Source organism: Nothoprocta perdicaria, unplaced genomic scaffold, assembly GCF_003342845.1.
Source record: "Nothoprocta perdicaria isolate Ctin4 unplaced genomic scaffold, notPer1 scaffold_122, whole genome shotgun sequence".
Taxonomy (NCBI): Eukaryota; Metazoa; Chordata; class Aves; order Tinamiformes; family Tinamidae; genus Nothoprocta; species Nothoprocta perdicaria.
Genome location: NW_020454339.1, coordinates 2,315,584 through 2,335,753, shown reverse-complemented (window position 1 = coordinate 2,335,753; position 20,170 = coordinate 2,315,584). Strand labels below are relative to the sequence as shown.

The following is a 20,170-nucleotide window of genomic DNA, read 5'->3' as shown; positions in this document are numbered from 1 at the left end:
TAGGACTCAATTTCCGTTTGTGCATGCTGCTGGAAGCTGAAATTCTGCACGACCTGGAGAAATTCAATATCCCTGGCAAGTCTAAAACGTTGCCTCATTGGCAGAGACTTCTATGCAAAAATGATGGAAAAGCCAATTCCATCTTTGTCTCCTTCCCTTGTCCTTTCATCACTAGGACCTCTTTGTGTTTTCCCAGTGCAAAGGAGAGTCCTCGGCACAGCCTAAGTGCATTTCTCCTTGCCAAGGCCAGGTCTCTGCCATGCACTTGCTCCASGTAGAAAAGGTCTTGTGCACGTTCTGCTCTCTTGTTACTGTTACTTTGTGTAAATGCATTAGATTTAGATTTTTATTCTTTTTTATTTTCAAGACAAGATATTGGTGGACTACAGAAGCTTCAGGACTTGGCTGCCACTGAAGTCCATTGCTCTGAGCAAGTCTTACCAGAAAAGCAGTCCCTGGGTGGGAAACTGACCCAGTCATGATTTCTTTTTCATATAGCAAAATAAAAAGCCTGATTACAAGGAAGTATTTAAAATTATTTCAGTCATCTTGCAAGTGCAAATTCATATTTATAGCTGTAAAACGAGTGTGGGCATTTTGTGCTAATGCTTACAAATATTTTGAGCTGAAGAAAATAATGTGTGTCTTTCATCGTAGCTGCTGTCATTCATCAGCTCACAAAACACAGACCAACACAGTCTGTCTTTTGAAGAACATACAGCCAAACCACAGCAACATAATGAGCAAAAGCTGCATATAACAGGTGGAGAAACAGGAGAATGGAAAGATGGAGAGATACAAGTACAAGGTCTCATGATTACTTAATTGCTATGCCCACATCTTGTTCCATAATGCATACATGACTTCAGCCACCCAATCTACTGAAATCCCGCTCAGAACATGTCAGGCTTGAACTAAGCATCCACCTCGCATCCTACCGGGTTATCCATCCCCCATTTTGCTGCCTTCTATTCCACATAATTCCCATCACTTTCTTTCCTCACACTACATGTCAATCTCATCACATGTTGTCCTGCCATTGCTCATGTCAGTCACTTGCACATGGAGATTCCCAGGTTTGTTCCCAGCTGTTCTCGTCCTCCATCCTTACTATAGTGCCTACTGATTTGGACAATGTCCTGTAAGCTGATCACTCATCAGCTTTGTCATCAAACCTTGCCAGCTCAATGTAACATGTGAGGAACATGTTGCAAGAAGGAATATGGCAGATTCAGTGTTTCAAAGTACCTAGGCAACCCCAAGCCTTAAATGAATTGCCACAAGGGAGAGTTTAACCATTCCTGCCAGTATAATACCGTGTTCTCTTGTGGCAGAGGAGTAGCCTTGGAGGGCTACTTCATCCCAGGCCCCAACCCGCTGCTACAGGAGGTCTAGTCTTCAAAGCCAGTCCAACAGAAGAACCTCTTGTGCAGTCAGAAGTGGCTGTGACAGTGTCCTTCACACATCTGTGCGAGGGAAGAAAAGAGCTTGCTAGTGTGGTCCTCCGTAACTACCTCTTGGGACGGAAGCACCTGCCACCAACCAGGGTGATCCTGTTGAATTCACCATGCCTGTCCCCATGAAAGCCCTTTTAAAGGATCGCAGCTCTCCAAAGCTCAGGTCTCTGTGGAGCTACCTGCAGGCCGTGCTGCACACCGAGCAACAAGGAGCAGCAGCGCAGCCAGGTTGACTCCTGGCGCCCACAGCCCCGTGTGGGCCCATCCTGCAGCGCTGCGAGCTGGGCTCCAGCCCCAGGAGCCTGTCCCAAGCCCCCAGGAGCCTGTCCCAAGCGCCCAGGAGCCTCTCCCAAGCCCCCAGGAGCCTGTCCCAAGTTGTCCCCGGGCTGGGGCCGGGGCTGCGCTCCCGCCGCCCCCTCCACGTGCCCCGCGGGCGCGGGCGGGCCGCGGCCGCCGAGGGGGAGGGCAGCGGCGGGGAGGGAGCGAGGAAGGCGGGCAGGGAGGCGCCGCCCGCCGCCGGCCCCATAAATAACCCCGGGCGGGCGGCGGCGGGAGGAGCCGCCGGAGCCGCCGCCGGAGCCGCGGGCAGAGGCAGCACCGCGGACAGCGCCCGCCCTCCGCGCCCCTCCGCGCCCCTCCGCGCCCCTCCGCGCGCCACCATGACGGCCGAGAGCCACCTGCAGGGCGTGGAGATCTCGGCCGCGCAGTTTTTCGAGATCTGGCACCACTACGACTCCGACGGTGACTACCCCTTCGGCGGGGCAGGGGGGCCGGAGCGCGGGAGCCCCGGCCGCTCCGCGCCCCGCGGCCCGGGGGGAGGCAGGGGCTGGGGCGGTGAGAAGAGAGCCCGGAGCGCCCGGGCGCAGCGGCGGGAAGAGCCAGCGGGAGAAAGTTGGAGGGCTCGGTGGCAGCAGCCGTAACTCTTTCTGTTGTAGGCAATGGGTACATGGATGGGAAGGAGCTACAGAACTTCATCCAGGAGCTGCAGCAGGCGCGGAAGAAGGCAGGATTGGTAGGTTGACGTTTTCACCCCACTTTTCTGTCTTCTCCACCAAAGAAGAGTTTTCTTGAGCAAACTCTGGTGCCCCGGGTGCTCCTTTCCCCTCCGGCCACCGCACCACCAATGCACTAGGAGTTCTAGCAGAGGGAGGTAGAACGGTTAGAAATGAGCAGGTTTCAACCCAGATAAACCAGCTTCTTTGGAAAAGCGAGGCCAGGGTCCACCTCCCAGGGGAGCAGGTGCCTCCTGCTCCTCACCAGGCTGCGAGCGAGCGGCACTTCTTGCAGTGCGGCTGCAAGCCAGGAAATGCAGGTGCCTTTGCCTTCCATCGCGGATGGGACCTTGTCCTGTTGCAGTTATCCCAATCCAGATATGTACTAATATATAAAAAAAAAAAAAAAAAGGAAAGAAAAGAAAAAAGATGCTCCAAGTTGCTGGAATCTATTTTAACTCCGTGTTTAATGGGCAGTACAGGCGGAAATGCATTTCTGCCCCTTGGTGGTCAATAAATAGATGTGCAGATGATTGCTAACCACCCTTCACTAGTCACACATCAGGAAGATCAGTACCCAAGTCTGGTAGTTAAATCGTTCAGGAGGACAGCAAAGCTTTTTGCATGAGTTATTAAAGTGTTAACTGGAGCTTTGCTACAAACTACACCCATCTGGGAAAAACAAAACAAACAAAAACAACCAGAGAGAGAGCAGTAAATGATTCTCTGTAAAGATCTGAATTATAATAGAAGCAATGCTTTTTTTAACAAATAAAATACTTTTAAAGTAATCAGTTTATAAAATAGGCCACTTAACCTCTGTGCTAAAATACTTACTCCAAAAGTAACTGGAGTAACAGAAAATGAAATTATTCTAACTAGATGACATACGTGCGTGGGTGAGATAGATTATTACTTTGTGTAAGAATACCTCCAAATTGTGCAATAGCTTTTCAATAATTAATTTTGCTTTTAAAGTTGCTGTATATCTTAAAAGTAAATATCAGAAAACTAATATGCATCTTCATCCACTTTGTGGAAAGTGATATCCCGCTATTAGTTGTACAAATTAGTCATGCAGCTAAAATACTGTCTCCCAGCAATGCCTCTAATGTTACTGAAGTCTAGGTACCAGTTAGTTCTTCACATAGCCATCAGGGTAAGCATACATTTGCATAAGGATAAGTTAGAACTAAAATTTCAAAAGGCACGAAAAAAAGAAAATAACACAAGGACTGCAATTTCAATTTCTGCATTTATGAAACTAAGGTCTATTTTCCTTTGCATGGGAAAGGAAATATCATTTGATGTCTCATCATTTCAATCATCATTTCAAATGYTTTACATTTCAAGAATTTCAACTGAACAAATCTCCTGTATTAGAGTGCAGGAATCCTAAGCACATCCATTGGAAAGACGATATTAAAAGATTGTGTATATTTAGTATGAATGGCATTCTTTATAACAGTGTTGTATATATAATATTCAGAAATTAAAAAAAGAGTTAGAAGCTCCAGATAAGGGAAAAATATTTACCATCTTAAAATCAGATTCTTTTCTCTTTCAAAGTATGCATCTCCTCTCTTAAAAAATAGAGACAARAAAGCCTTGCAAAATCATTCAGATCTGCCACCTGCTTCATCATTTCTGCTTTTTCTATGACCTCAGACTGCAATCACTCTATAATTTGAAAGTGCTCAGATGTTTACTTGAGTTTATCCTTTGCCTTTCTCTGATTGAAGCCTATTTTGGGAAGGTTCAGCTGAAAAGACCAGTCTAGGGTAGCAACACCAAAATCAGTCCTTCCTCTATTTGCTCTGCCTTTAGTTACCTGGATACCTTAATCCCTGAAATCTTTTTCTAGATTATGGATAGATGCTATCCTAGGTACCCAGTCTAACTGACTCTTAGTTTTGAAGTCCCACTTACCAAACACACATCTCATTAGATTGTATCTCATCTCACAGGATACTAATTCAGTAGCTTTAAATCTGTTTTCTTTTGCCAGAAGGGACACAATGAGAAACTAGTGCAAGTTATATGCAGTTTCCCTGGCTGTCCTTGTTTTAACACCCCAAAGCTTCTTTGTCATCATTAACTTCTGCATTTCAGGTCACTCTCCTGCTCACTATTTTTGAAATACTCAATTATGCATTCTTCATAGCTGGATTTTACCTCACTCATGCCTTATGCATTAAAGAATCACATTTATTCTGCCATTGAATAGGGTGATTTAGCATTTCCCAATATTCTTCCCAATTACACAACTGTTCTAATTATGTTCTAATGTTAATCTTGTTATTAATCCCCTTAGAAAGTCCTTACTTTTATAGTTGCTTTTGGTTAGAAGAAGCATAGCATGCACTCTCATCCATGCCCGCATCCTGATGGGAACTGTTGTCATTCCAGGGGGCAGAATTAGATCTGGATGTTTTACAAGTTGAGTTTTTCTCTGATAATGTTTTTTCTTTGAAATGTTTTCACTTTACACATCACATGAAGGACTGAATTGTTTTCTTGCCTTCTGGAATGTTGCAAGATATGGCAAAGATGTAAACTGTAAAAGTGTAGGAGCTCACCTTCCAGTTATTGTGTCCTGTCCCTTACACAGCATATTCTCTACTTAGGTCTGCCAACTGCTACGAAGAACTTGGTGGGCATAGTGGCTAACACAGGGGCTGAAAGGCACGCAGTGGGGGGAACTGGGGAATTTTCCTACATCAGTTTCTAACTTTCTYTGCATATAAATAATGACAATATTTCACCATGACACAGAACTATGGGATTTAATGGGTATTTATGCATGCATGCAATCATGTAAGTGTTTCTGTACTGCCATCTATCCTTAGATTTTTAAAACATTCCCCCAAAAGCTATTTTTTTCCACAGTTCCAGTCAGCTGGATAAATGTCTCTTAATTTTCAGGAGGGGAAGCTGAGGTGTGAAGGGTTAGCTTCCTAATTTAATTCAAAAGCACTACRTCTTTATCAAGATTAGGACTACGCTTGGTTAAATTTAGGCAAAATTACTGACTGATTACATGTGTTTGAATAGTATGACTTAAATAACTCATCAATCAACTCAAGAGCAGCTGAAATGAACATTAGGGGAAAAAAAACCCTAAACTTTCTAAAGAATGTATTAGAGGATTACAGGAGTTCTGCTTTGTTTRGCCTGTAACTACTTATGTTGCACTTAACGGTTGGATGCTGGCACTGTGGAGGTGCTATTGGAAAGATTAGCAAAATATTAAACCAGGACTAATTAAAATCCCTGTGTCCAAATTCTTCATTTTAACTACTAAGTACACTTGTCCCCACTTTGGGATTGTTAGATGAAAGGTGACATTGAAATGTATTTTATTAATAATCACATCTTAATTAAAGTCATCACAAATTACTAACCTGCCATGGATGACTTTGGCAGAAATAGGATACTAGGCCATGATTGTTTCAGCTACAGAGAACTGACATTTTAGTAAGTTTTGGCAGATGAATTTGGGACAAACTGCAATAGTCTTTGTACAGTTAAAATTCCTTATGTCTCCGGTGAGAGAATCACTTATGGCCTATATAAGCAATCTATTATAGCAACTAAAATTTCCAAAGATATTGTATTTTCATCTATTACCACAGATTTATTTTAATACAGCTGTAGCCTGCTTCTTGCTGCAAGGCTTTATTAGCTCAAATCTATAAGAAATACAATGAGCACTAAAGAGGATTCAGTATTGAAGGTTATATCAAAGCACATCAAATCCAAGTGTCAAATCAAATMCTTAGATATTCACCCCAAGAGTGACACCTTTGCCATAGCCTACAGTGAAAGCAGCCTTTGAGAACAACCGTGGAGTAGGAGCCATAATTCATGCCAAGAACAGTTAGACTGGCGTTACTTTGTTAGATAAAAAGTTAGATGTAAYGTTAGATAAAATGATATAAAGTTTTCTCCTTCCGTTGTTTCTACATTACAGCAGTAAGATTCTGTTTTTCTGATAACTCAATATTGAAAAATATGATATCCTCATGGGTTCTTTTAGGGTTAAAATAGCACACATTGTGCAGGCCAAATCAGCTCAAATATATTGGAAGACTCTTTTGGTGTTCAGACATGTTACACTAAAATGTTTCTTATTTTGAAGGATTTTGCACAGCCCTCAAGCTATTCACTTACCCCCCCCCCCCCAAAAAAAAAAGAAAAAAATGGGAGGGAGAGAGGGAGAGAGAAATTGCCTACTAATAATAATTACTCGTGAACTTCTCTGTCATGCTTAAACAAAAGAGCTGCACATCTGTCTATAATTTTCTTATTCTGTGAACTAAAATAGTAGTTCAAAGTATTTTGTTGCCAATCATTCATACTGACTATAATATAATTCTTCAGGGAGTAAAATGTATCATAATGAGATTATTCATCATTAAAAAATCACTCGATTTCATTTAAACTGGAGGAATCTATCTGCAGTAAGTGTGAGTACTAAGTTAACTGTTATTATTTGGAAAAAAAATAATAGAACAGAATAATATTAACTAATTTCAGTACTTTGCATGTGTTTGTCTTGCTCTTAAAAATAATGATGTTTTTATTGTAACTTTGTAGGATTTAACACCTGAAATGAAAGCTTTTGTGGACCAATATGGGAAGTCAACTGATGGAAAAATAGGAATTGTTGAGGTAAGATAGGCACTTTATAACAAAGTACTAGCATGTTTACTTGTGGAAAATACATTTAATGCAGAACAATATGACATAACATGTAATTATCTTTCATTTTCCGTAACATGGGAAATTTCTTCATCTGTCCCAGAATCTTTAGTAGTTTTCCACTTATTATTTTTTTTTACTAGTAAAAAAGAACATCACGTTTCAGACATTTCAGTGCACTTCATTTAACTTCGCAGGCTTTATTCAGTTCAAATCAGCATCACCAACAAATGAATTTTCTGCCAAGTAGTTAACAGCCCAATTGCAGAAAYATTAAGTGTGAAGGTTATTTGTGAATTATTTCTGCATATGACTGTAAACTACTGCTCTGTTACAACTCGTACGGTGAGGAGACACAAAGGAGTGCAATGCGGCAGTGCTTGTGCATAGTCTATTCTAAAAAAAATCATATGTCATAAAATAGCATGCAGCTTAATAATCATGTTAAATTTAAACATTTTTTAACAGTAGCTGTGATGCAGTTGGTGAAAGATCTGGTTTTCTTATGAATTTCTTCACTGRACTTTAACGGAAATTTAGGCAGAAAAATTGGCTTTTCCTTACTCAGCTTTCCGAAGGAGACAAAGGGGCAGCCAGCCGAGCTCTTTTACTCTTGCCCAGCCCTCAACAATTTTACAGTGCAGGAAGCGGGCAAAAAGGAGAATTCTTTGGGTTACAGTTTGAGAAACCACTATTTCAGGCATAACTCTACAAGTCATTTATGTCACATTGAGTGCAATGAGACTGGACTCATTTATCATTAAATGATATTACATATTTTTTTTTTCTGATAATGAGAGATCTGACCTAGAGAGCTAATTAAGAAAGAGCTGGAAGCAAGCCAGGTCTTCAAAATTTCTACAATGACCAACTTTGTGTCAGTAGCTATTTTTAAAATAGAGGACTGAACAGAATCTATAAAAGTCAGTAGGAAGCATTAGTGCTGATGTAATAGATCATTCCAGGGTATCTTTTCTCCTCTTTCCTGTGTCTGAATGCTACATACTTGTCTAAATGCATATCAAATTAAGATTAAACTTCCGTGGAGATTTGGAAACAATTTGTTTCACTTAAGTTTTCTCACAACAAATGATTTAAAAAATGCATCTTTTGACAACGTTTAGCATTGRTCAAATAATTCTGCATGTAAAAATAACAAGTTAGGACTAGCATGTTTATTTTTGCACTAACTTATGGGGTTTTTTCATTTGGTATTGAATAATCCAGTTTMACCTAATGGAAAATGTACATAGAAGTATGCCTCCTGCATTAGTAGGCTCTGCATGCAAGAAGACTGTGCAGTCAGTGCCTGAAAAATACTGTGGTAGTTTGCTTTGAAAAGATAATTGAGAGTTTAACCTTTCAACTTCTATTTCTGTTTCTGCTATTGACTTAATAGGTAAAGGTGAGCAAATCCTTTAAGGTCTAATACTATAAGGTGATTACTGTGCCCAGTGAATTGCTAAACATGCTCAACAGCCATTGACTATTGAAAATGCTCAGTCGCTGACAGCAGGGTTCTTCCCTCTTAATATAGCAGTTTTCTAAACCAATAGCTATATTTTATTTCACTTACATCAGCATGAAGCTTGATTTGGAAAGTGCTGATGGAACTCAGAACAAAATATGAGCAACACAACATTAAAGTTGATATTTGGACTTGATTCTCTAGCCTTATAGATGAAAATGTATAGTAATTCCAAATTGCTCCCACTTGTACATCAACCGTTTTTTTGAAAAAAAAAAAAAGTTTATGAATATGTCTTGAAAGACTTGTGAAAAGGCACCCAGAGTCCCAGCCATAATAATGAATACCACAGCACCTGAAGAAAATTGTCGTAATGAATAATAAGTTCCCAGAAAAGCTCTACTGGGAGAAAAAAGAGATTTTTTAAGAGATATATTTATAATTACATGAATTATAATGAAAGTTATTTTAAATAGCATTAACTATCAGTAAAACGTACTTCATGAACGATTTGTAGAAAATAGTTCTGATCTTGTTTTAAATATTCAAATCATTTCTTTTCTGTTAGGTAACCTATAAAATTTTCTCTCCTACCTCTCACAAGCTTGTAGCTGAGTAGAGAGAAGTCGAGCCCATCTCAGGCTTTGGGCATCCTCTCTGTTACTTGTAATGCAGAAAAAGCTGCGATTAAAGTAGCAGATCTTGGAGAAATCTTCACTAAACTGCTACTGCTCCTTGAGAGGCTGCCACTGCAAATGAAAATGTGTAGTAATCCACAATTACTCAAGAACATTTTTGGATTCCCTCTACTTTTTTGCTCAAAAAAAAAAAAGTGTTTTCTGGAAATAGTAATAGGTAAAAACCTAGCAGTGGTATAGTGAGGATCTAGAAGTCAAGTGGTGATTTCACCATCTCTTAGTAGTACAATCTTTCAATGAGAAAGTAATTTAATACTATTTGATGAAAAAGCTGGAAGAACTGGACTTCTCTTTGACTATATTGCCTCTATTATCCCAAAGTGCATGAAAGAAAATAGGAAAAGCCTATTTCTGTCCGAAGGCTGAGCTAATGCATTGGATATTGAACTACACTGTCTTTGAAAAGTAAAAGCCTGTGCATTTCTCTGTGTGAGAGCTGCAAAGTACTGGAGAGACAGTTTAAAATGAGGTAATTTTCTTACAGAGGTAATGCACTCTATATCTCAGGACTAGTTAGGTACTGCTAGGTTACTGATTTTTGCAAAGTTACTCATATGGCATCTTTGCAAAACTCGCCAAAGTTAGCTCTAGCTGACAGCACACCATAATGGAAATTTTGAAATAATCATGTGCTTCTGAGGAGCACTTCAGTGCATCTCTGACTGCAACRCTGGCATTCACTCACAGGAGTTTCATTCTATATCCACTGTAATCATAGGAAAGTATTCACACGGACTTAGGTATGAAGTATGTGTTGGAAGTTGTGGGTTTGCATCAGACTTGAAGGGATTTTCTAAAGCCAAACCAGAGTTTTCTTATCTCCTTTTACAGAAAATCTCCTTCCTCAAAGCAAATAGGTATTTCCTCGGGCAGATGTATTCTCACATAAGTGAAGAAAATGTTGAAAGATATCATAAGGAGCCAAAATCCCATACAGAGTGATCTAAGAAGCCTTTTCACAAGTTCCTTGGGGTTTTCTAGGTTTTCTGGCCAATGGTACAAATGTGTGGGCCTATGTCATCTGTAAATATGGTTAGTTTTCTATTTTCTGCTTGGGGCAAGTACTGGCCTACCAGCTGCTCTTTCACACTAATAATGTCTTTTTTTTTTTAATTCCCATAAACTCTTTCCTACTGCTGTAATCGGCCCTCCCTGCCAACCCCTGCTTATTATAAYTCTGTCCCCAGTTCAACTTTTGTTCTTGAGCAAGAAGTGATTTACCCCTAAAATCAAAGCCCAATTTCACAGCAGAGGAAAAAGTACTGATTTATGGGAAAAAAAAAAAGCCTAAGTAACACATATATGAGCACATTCATATGTGTACCTATGAACATGTCCTTATCCACATGTGCATACTCTCTCTATAATGGAGTAGAATTTGGAAAGCTGCTAACAAAAACATAGTGTTTTAGTTGATAGATTTGAGAAGCAACCATTTAGCTGAGAATACTTTCTGATAGTCTATAATCAATTGCTCCATTACTGTAGGAAGAGTGCTCTGCTGTATATTTTTAATTGCACCAACAGTTAGCAAATACAACTGATTTCTCGCACAGATAATTTTAGAGAAATGAGGGATCTGTTTCCATCTGCTTGATGTGCCTGCAGACCGAGTGAAAGCTGAAGTTGCCTAAGGCACTGCTGGAATCCAATAAAAAAGCCCAAGTAAATTAGGACAATTGCACTGAAATAGCCAGATGAAGGGATTTTAGGGCATGAATAGAATGAGCAGAAACAGAAATTTGAGTCAAAATTTTGACACAAGTCTTCAAGAAGCCTGCAGATGTCATTTTTCAAAAAATAATGCAGCTAAGAAATCTTCATTTTTGCATACTCTCCTCCTAGTAAGCACAGCTGGTCTATTCAAGTAAAAAGCTTTCTTCAATCAAAACACATTTCATACACTTTGGGCAAAGAAAAGATATTGGGCTTTTGTTAAAAACAAATCAGGACTTTACATTAAATTATATAGCATATTTTCCATCTGAGACATTTTTCAGTGGCTGAAATTGAGTTATAGTAAATGAACGTTTTCAATWATCAGTACAGTAATGTCTGAAGAACCATCCCTGATTTTGCAGGGAAAAAATCCCTTTTGATTTCTTTCTGTCTTCATAGCTCATCTTGAACACATCTCTGAGCCTGACAAATGATCACCACTTACCATTGCTTTATCCATCCTGTTTTCATTTTCTCTTATTCTCGCTTTCTTTTTTTTTCTTTCTGCTTTCCTTACGCATGTGTGTGCTTCATGTCACATCCCTTTTTCCTTTTACTCAATAAAAGGAGGTGTTCTCTTTTTGGTTTTACTCAGTACCTGTCAGTCTTTTTTCCTTGCTTCCTTACTTCATGGTCCTTCTTGCTCACTCTCTAAACATCCCTCTCTTTTTTTCTTGTTTTCCTCTTCATACTCATACCAAAGCTTTTCCCACAGATCCAAACACTGCACAAGTGAGTTTTTCCCTAGTTAATCCTTTGCTACACAGCTTTTCCCTTCCTTTTTTTCCCCAACCTTCAATTCTGTTTGAATATAGCAAAGCTTCAAGACAGTGGCTTCCAAACACTTTGACCTAAGGGATGAAGCCTCTTTATAGGTTGGAGTGAAAAATACTGGCAGGTAGGAAAGCAAAGGAGAGATTGTCTGAAACACACAAGTGTTTAATATGCTCACGTCAAGCTGGAAACACACATRTCTGCATGTTTGGTTGGGTCACAGCACCAACCAAAGTGAGAGCACTCACCATATGGGCAAAGAGCTGCTGGCAAAGTCCCATCTTTGTGTAAATCCTTTACTAGCAGCAGATATGAGACAGAAGCACCAGCTCTAGGGACAGCTCAATACTATGGAGGCTTCCCTAGACCTTTAGTGGGATTAATGGAGTCCAAATCATTGGTGTTATGAAACTGGAAGAGCAGTACTCTTCCTTACCTGGAGAGCAATGTTAGCCAATTCTTAGTTGTGGGTTCCACATATCCACTGAAGATATAGGTAAAAATAGATGGTGAATATATAGATAGGTAAAAGTATATACAAGTATATAAAAGTATATACAAAAGTATATAAAAGTGGTATATACAACAAAACTTGAATTTTAATTCTTTTTAGCTCAATAAAGCAGTTTGTACACAAAATATTTCAGATGCTTTTAATGGTTCAGTCAACCTAATGAGGAATCAAACTTTAATCTTTCTTAAAATCTATTGCAGCTTGCTCAGATTTTACCGACAGAAGAAAATTTCCTGTTGTTCTTTAGGTGCCAGCAGCTGAAGTCAAGTGAAGATTTCATGCAGGTAGAGTATAACAATTTTCCCTCTGTAAAGTCCTTCAAGGCTAGCTTTACCTGAACATATAATTAAATCTTTCATGTTCTCATTGCAGACATGGAGAAAATATGACAGTGACCACAGTGGTTTCATCGATTCTGAGGAACTAAAGGTAAGGGATATCTGTGAGTATGCAGGAAGTGTGAACAAGCATTGGATTGCAGCCTGGGCTGCTGCTCCTCGTATACCCACTCCTGTATGTTTTTACATTTCAGACATTACTGGAAGGAAATATGATTAGCTGATGTTTTTATCACTGGTAAATTACTTTAAGTGAAATCCAACTCTGATAAATGTTTCTAAAAATGTTATTTAATTCAGATCAATGTTTGTCTCAAGTGCCTCAAGGTAGCAGATACTCCTATTTAGAAGTGAAGTGATTTTAGCCCTGGGAATGCAGAGGTCCCTGAAAGCTATATATGCTTGTATGTATGCTGGTATTTTGGTGAGAGGGATGGTTTATTTTATTTCCAAGGTCATTGCTGTCATTAATATTGCAGAACAAATTATACTCTCTCAAATATCTTGTAACATTGCTGTTTCTGCTGAAATATTCTTAGTCAACACAACTGGAATTGCATTGCCTGTGCTTTACTAAATTAATGTGAATTTGTTATCAAATTCATTATTCATAAAGAGCAGAACCAAGATAACCATGTTACCCACRTTAAACAAGTTACCCTTAGAAACTTAGCAAAGCTTAAAACTAGCCTGAATTCCTTCCATAATCATAACATTAATAAACTTACAGGTGCTAACCATACCTGGGGAAGCAGATGCTGAGTGAGAAGGCATTTTTTCTCATAGTTTAATTACACATGTTTTACACTCAGAGTATCCAAAATAATTCATAACAAGAGAAAGACCTAGCAGGGTTCATCTGTCTAATTTGGACTATATAGCCCATTTGTGGTGTCCTAAAGAAGACCCACTTAAGCATTAGCCAAAGCAGCCGAAGGTCAAACCCTTYGAAATCTTTACAGATATTATTTTTTTTAGAAAAGAGAATTCATATTATAAAATTCCTTTTTTTCTTTTTTCCCCTTTTCCCTTCCTATTTGAGTACAGCATCTGTATCATGTTTGGTGAGGATCTTGCCTCAAGGTAGTTCTCAAACAGAATTGGTGGATCAAAAGTTTGCAGGATCAAGGAGAAGTTATGGGTCATACATAAAGCACTGGGGATTTCCCAGTTGTTAGACAAGCTCCTAAGGACTTTTGCCAACTAGCGTGATTTAAAGCATACACTAAAAGCCAGGACTGATGGGGGAGCAGCTGGAGAATTAAGAAATTTTACCTAGTTCCTTGATGATCTTTTATTTCCTGGGCTGAGAGAGCTTATCTGTAGGACAGAAACAGCATCATTTAAAAATTTTGAAAATATTCCAGTTTTATATTTAAGACTGATCGATATTTCCCRAAAAGTCCAAACATTTTAAGCACATGCTCTGTATGGAGCACWTCGACTTGCAACTTTTTAAGAGAGATTTAGGTGGAAATTAAGAAAACTTTAACAGTAATAATAGCCATGGAGGAGGAGGTAGACTCTCCATCACTGGCTATATTTAGGAGTAGTCATAAAATATTTCAGATTAGACTATAACTCAAGAAGCTTAGATATAGATGGCCTGTTTTCTATCCAAAGCACAAAAAAATTAAACACGTATCTGTGACTTCTATTTGCAATACTTCTCTGATGCTCTTTGTATACAAACTAATAAGGTGGCTTTTCAGTACTGAAGGGGTCAGACTGAGGGAATTACACTGGCTATCACATATTCAAGTTAAGGATGTCATCTGTATAGAAATAGATTTTCTTAGGAGCTCCCACCGGTTCTATCCTGAAATAAGGCCCAAATTTCCACAGAGACATTGATGTCAATGAAACTAATTAGRGCAGTTATCAAGTACTTCGCTGTGCGTTGACAGTCCTACTGCAACTTCAAGTATGGCAGCGCCTTAGCTAAATAAACACATATTTTTCTTTTATTTTGTCACAAAACTGGGTCAGCCATTTAAAACAGGGAATGGGAGAATCAATTTTATTCTTTATAGAAGAAATTGCTGGGGATGAAGGCTATAGGATAGCATGTCAAATTCTTGAAAAACAAAGTATAAAGTGAGAAGGAGCAACACAAGTTCACATGTTCATTTCTAGCATCAGGTACTGCCACAGGCAAGGAAAAACTTGATTAATCATTGATCTATTCCGTAAAATTGTTAATATGTTGCAAGAGGAGATTAGGCATCCAAGTTTGCCAAGTAGCTTCAAGGTTAATTAATGTAATTTACTGATAGAGCTGATTAGAAAAAAAGTATACTTTGAGAATAATCTACTTTTCCAAACCTACAGATAGCAAATGGCATATAATAAAGTTTTATGAGTTACTTTTTTCAAATAAGACTACGCAGCATATTTGAATCAGTCAAAAGAAACTGTTGCATTCTTAATAATAAACTACTACTTATTTTCATACTTTCTTTTACTTCCTTAGTCATACTAAAGTGGGAGTAAAATAGCCAATGTCATCATTTTCCCCTGAAGTTAACAAGTCGAGTATTTTATACTGCAAACACAAATTCAACTGTTATTCCTCTATTTTAACAGAGCTTCTTGAAAGACTTATTACAGAAAGCAAATAAGCAGATTGAAGACTCAAAGCTAACAGAGTACACAGAAATAATGGTAAGATTTTCTACAGACATTTCATGCAGACTGAATTAATCCAAACTGTTTCTTTCTAGTCAGTGAAAGGCTCTAGTCAGGGAAAGGCTCTAGTCAGTGAAAAGACCTCACCGAGCCCCAGTCTTGCTGTGTCAGTCATCCAAACACATACTGGATGCACATTGCAAGCACTTCTGCAGCTGCAGAGATGCTATCTGAGAGCAAAAGTTTGCAGCACTGCTTAAAAAATYGCAGGAATTTGCAGGGATCTTCTCAGGTTTTATGTAATACTAGATCATATCACGGCATATGTCCCTGATAAGCGTCTGTGTGCCACTAGATGTAAAAGTGAAGTCTTCAGAGTTCATAGAAGAAAAATTGTACCTGTCATAAGATTAATTACACTATTATGTTTCAGTCTGTTAAATTTGTGGTTACTTTTTATGTTCCGTCTTTCTAGAGTGCTGTTGGGTCTCTCTCTTGTCTCAAATGCCATCAGCACATGGCAGTTTCTTATCGTATCATATTTACAGCATCTCCTTCTCTTTTTTCCCCTTGCAAGGAGGAGAAATGAATATTTTAGGTAAATACCAGAACAAATCTGTCCAGAGACAAATTTAACTGGAGTTAAATCCGGCGCCCCTTAGGGCATTCCTCCCCGTCCAGCGCTGCGGCAGCGCCGTAGAGACCAGGCCTGTTCTCTGCAAGGAGCTTCCAAGGAGAAAGAGATTCCAATTCTTGTCCTCAGGAAAACAAATGCCTAAAACTGKATCTTTGTTTTAACAACTAAATTTTGCCTGAAATACTTTGAGTTATTGAAAGCAAGCTAGATACATAGCAGCCCACAAATTGGCCAAAACGTTGATGAAAAAGGTTACTCAAAACCTTCCTTGACTGGTGATTTATTGAATCAATATAAACCATTTAGGTAGAACAGCCCTTGTTTGTTGACTGGTGAAAATATTACATTTCCTTTATATTTTGGAACCTTCCTGACCCTCATCAAAGTGCTGAGTACTGCACCCGCAGGAAGAAATAACAACAAAGAATTAACAGCAATGAGAAATAAAAAGTCAACCCTGCTCTAATCACCCCAGAAATGAAAACAAACAAACAAACAAAAACTAATAGAAAACATAAGGTAGCGGCCAGCTACTAATAACCCATCAAAAATTGTTAATACTGGAGCTGTCTTTGCTTGTTCCCTCCCAATGTAAATCTGTTTTCACCTGAAAAGCATGCAAGGCAGATACAAGGAAAGAATGAGTTAAAAGAAAGCAGGAGTTTATATAGAAATGAATGTTCATAGCTTTTTTCTCTCCATCTTTCCTTGCCATCTATTGTGAATTAACAGAAAGGRATTGGCCCTTTTTCCCAGCATTAATTCCATATTTAAAAGGATACATGCTTATTTCAGTACAGGACTCTGTTTTTCCTCTTATCTACAAATTACATCTAAAATTACTATGATTGAAAATGATGGGATAGAGTGTGGGTGTTTTCAGTACAATGTCTAGCAATGTTTTGGACAATTTGCTGTCTTGTGATTATTTTATACAGTGAAGGCAAAATAATACATAAAGCTAGAAAAATGGAACAACGCGCACATAAAATTATAAGTGCCAAGCCAGTGTAATATCTCCAGTGATTTCTAAAAATGAATATAAGCTGTTTGTGCTTCTTAAGCAGTAGGAGCCCATCCTTGCAGCTCTTGAAAGGAAAAGATTTTAATACAATAGGATGACTAAAAATTATTAGAATTACGATTCGGTTGTTTGGTCAAATTACATATTTTATTAATTCCTGTCATTTAATTACAATTATCTGAAGTCATTTACTTTCCTGTTTTTATACAATCAACAAGATTTACTGATTGTCCAGTGCATCTGTTTACTCAAAAGAGTAAATGAAATATGTCACAGAAGAAGTATCTGGTCTTTCCTCATATTCTTAGACCTGGCAGTCAACTGAATAAAATGTTTAGCATTTTATATCTAAGGAAATGAATGCCTTAAATTTTACTATGCTTTACATGAACACTATTTTATGTGTAAGGATAAAGAATTATGGTACTATAATCAGATGCTGAGATCAAGAGTATAATGTTATCATGTCAATATTCACCTTACTATTGAATAACGACAGGCCTGTTTCAGGTACGGGATATTCACACTACAGACAGCCTAGAAACTCACAATAGGTTAATCAGAATTACTTGTCTGGTTTCTGATGAAGTAGAATTAATTACTATAAACTCAGTATTTTACATAAATGTATTGCATGGCAAATGCAACAGATTAAAAAAAAGGGGGTCATCATTTCAGCATTAAACAAAGGCAAAATTTCACTGAATTTAAGTTTCCAGTAGATGTATTCTCTAAGTTAATGTGGATTAATTTTAATTCATAAGGTAAAAATGCATATTSTTTCAGCTCAGAATGTTTGATGCAAACAACGATGGAAAGCTGGAGCTTACTGAACTGGCCAGGTAGGTCTTATCTCTTTTCACAATAAATATTATTTACCAACCGCTGTTACAGAACTTGTCAAATATTTTGACCTCCGTTTTTTTCCCTCCAAAGGCTACTCCCAGTACAGGAAAATTTTCTTATTAAATTTCAGGTATGAAACTTCACGTTCTCACGATGTAACTGCTARCACCACACATAATCAATGTAATTAATGGATTTTTTTTTATCTTTTTGGTATTTAGGGTGTCAAAATGTGTGCAAAAGAATTCAACAAAGCCTTTGAGATGTATGATCAAGTAAGTTACTGGAAAATCTTCGTGTGAATCGAACAGTTTAATGGCACTCATTTTCTGAACTTGCGGGAAATTAGCCAAAACCTGTGGAATAAAAAGCAATATTTGAAGTCTTACTAATGCTGTTTTTCAGGATGGCAATGGTTATATAGATGAAAACGAACTTGATGCTCTCCTGAAGGATCTGTGTGAAAAGAACAAAAAGGTAAGCCTAGAGGGATCTTTCTTCCCTTAAGAGATTTAATTTGGATTTTAAGGACACTTTAATCCACCCAATTAAGATAAATATAGAACTTCTAAGTCATAATTCCTGAAGTCCAGTGCAATTAAAAATCTTGGCAAAAGTCACGGCAGTGTAAATCCTTACCTAGGGGAGCTGTGATTACATCGTAGCCTCGTCAAAAGCCTGTGTCTGAGCCATCAGCAATCCAATATACGCCTATAAAAAGGGGAACGTTCAAACACATAAGCAAGATTTCAATGTGTCACTGCAGGACAGCCTGGGAACACCTTTATTTCCTATTTAGCTTCTGCCATTGGCAGCAAACTTGCTCGTGCTGGTAACTAAACTGGATTATAAAGCATTATCTGTTCTTTAAATAGGAATTAGACATTAACAACCTTGCGACATACAAGAAAAGCATCATGGCCTTGTCTGATGGAGGGAAGCTTTACCGAGCAGAACTGGCTCTTATTCTCTGTGCTGAGGAAAATTAGACCTCTTCTTCCATGCCCACCTAACTAGTGATGTACTCTATCTACACAATAACTGTGCACTATAAGGGAGTAGGCTGTATTTTTAAATTGCATATAGAAAATTAGCCAGGATGTGTGGCACATTCCTTTCGGTTTGTTTCTATACTGTTTGTAATGTACAGTTTTTGTAACTATAAGATTGAAAAAGAGAATGTGTTTGGGCCAGTCTGTATATTCAATAAGAAATTAAAATATGTTGGAGTTGGGATTTTTTTTTCTTTCATAAAAACAGCTGGGAAAAAAATTAAACCTGCTGACACTGTTGTGGTCACCATATCCTTTGACACCTGAAATGTTTTTTCTTCTTGATCTCTGTTACAAAAAAGATCTAAAGATATCTTTACAAGTTACMACTAAACATGGGTTTTTAAGTGGAAAAAAAAAAAAAGGCGAGGAAAAAGACTTAATTTTGCTTTAGGAWAAAGGGAGTTGGAAAGACATTCTCCAAAATTTACCATGGCATTGAGAAATATTTTCAGTTGTCAAACCACCCACTTACAGGTATCTCTGCAGTTTTCAGTCACTCTTCCCATTACAAACGCATCGCACATAGACAAAGCATTTGCAAGCAGAAGAAATCCGGGATAGCTTTCCCACCAGTAGCTGACAAAAATAKAGTGTTTTCAATCTAGTTGTTTAACTTTATTGAATTTAAACATAGGCATTGCAGACACAAAAGCCTACAATTTGTCTTGGAGTCCTGGCTAAATGGCAGGTAACATAGTTAGCACACACATCAGCACATGATAGCATAAGTGTACCTTTCATGACTATTGCTGTGTCAGAGAATATGACAATCCATTTTCTAAACTCTTTTCACATTTTGCAGGTTATAATTATTCTAGTAAATTGCTGTTTTTACATCATATTCTGTGTAATCTATAATTAAATTTAATATCCTAAGACTGTTGGTGTCTAGTTTGTCTATCTCCCACATTCTTTTTCTGTAGATGACAAAACAACTGTTTGGAGAAAAAAAAAATGTGCCTCCTTGGATTTTACATTGAGTGTCTAAGCTATAATAGTAYAACCACTTAACACCAAAAAAGACAAAAGACCTATTACAGATTACCATATTTAGTTTACATGATGTGCTCTGCCTTTTAATATGCTTGAGAGGTATTTTTTAAATGGGAATTATGGTATGGAAATGGCTATCTTCTGCCATATATATATATATATACATAAATATATATATATATATATATATTGGCCTGGCTTTGTTTTTATTTTACACCAGTTTTATGCCAGCACATTTCTGTAAGTGTCCAGGCGTACTGGTGTAAGAGAGAAATCCAGTTGTGTCTTAAAAGTCACTAAACCTAAGCTGCCTCCATACAAAA

At 38.2% G+C, this 20,170-nt stretch overlaps 1 protein-coding gene across 1 annotated transcript; it reads left to right on the top strand.

Annotated features, from left to right (window-relative positions):
* The first annotated feature begins 2,094 nt into the window (after positions 1-2,094).
* Positions 2,095-19,883, top strand: CALB1 (calbindin 1). Its single transcript, XM_026054562.1, has 11 exons — positions 2,095-2,198; positions 2,393-2,469; positions 7,049-7,123; positions 12,527-12,610; positions 12,699-12,755; positions 15,251-15,328; positions 17,740-17,795; positions 17,890-17,929; positions 18,021-18,074; positions 18,205-18,276; positions 18,675-19,883. Exons 1-11 carry the CDS (start codon positions 2,117-2,119, stop codon positions 18,786-18,788), a joined length of 789 nt encoding a protein of 262 aa, XP_025910347.1. The 5' UTR covers positions 2,095-2,116; the 3' UTR covers positions 18,789-19,883.
* The last annotated feature ends 287 nt before the right edge of the window (positions 19,884-20,170 follow it).

Bases quoted from the DNA above. Each gene is read 5' to 3' on its own strand.
- CALB1 (XM_026054562.1), top strand. From the start codon at position 2,117: ATGACGGCCGAGAGCCACCTGCAGGGCGTGGAGATCTCGGCCGCGCAG. The intron at 2,199-2,392 runs GTGACTACCCCT...TTTCTGTTGTAG, and splicing joins GCACCACTACGACTCCGACG to GCAATGGGTACATGGATGGG. The intron at 18,075-18,204 runs GTAAGTTACTGG...GCTGTTTTTCAG, and splicing joins CCTTTGAGATGTATGATCAA to GATGGCAATGGTTATATAGA.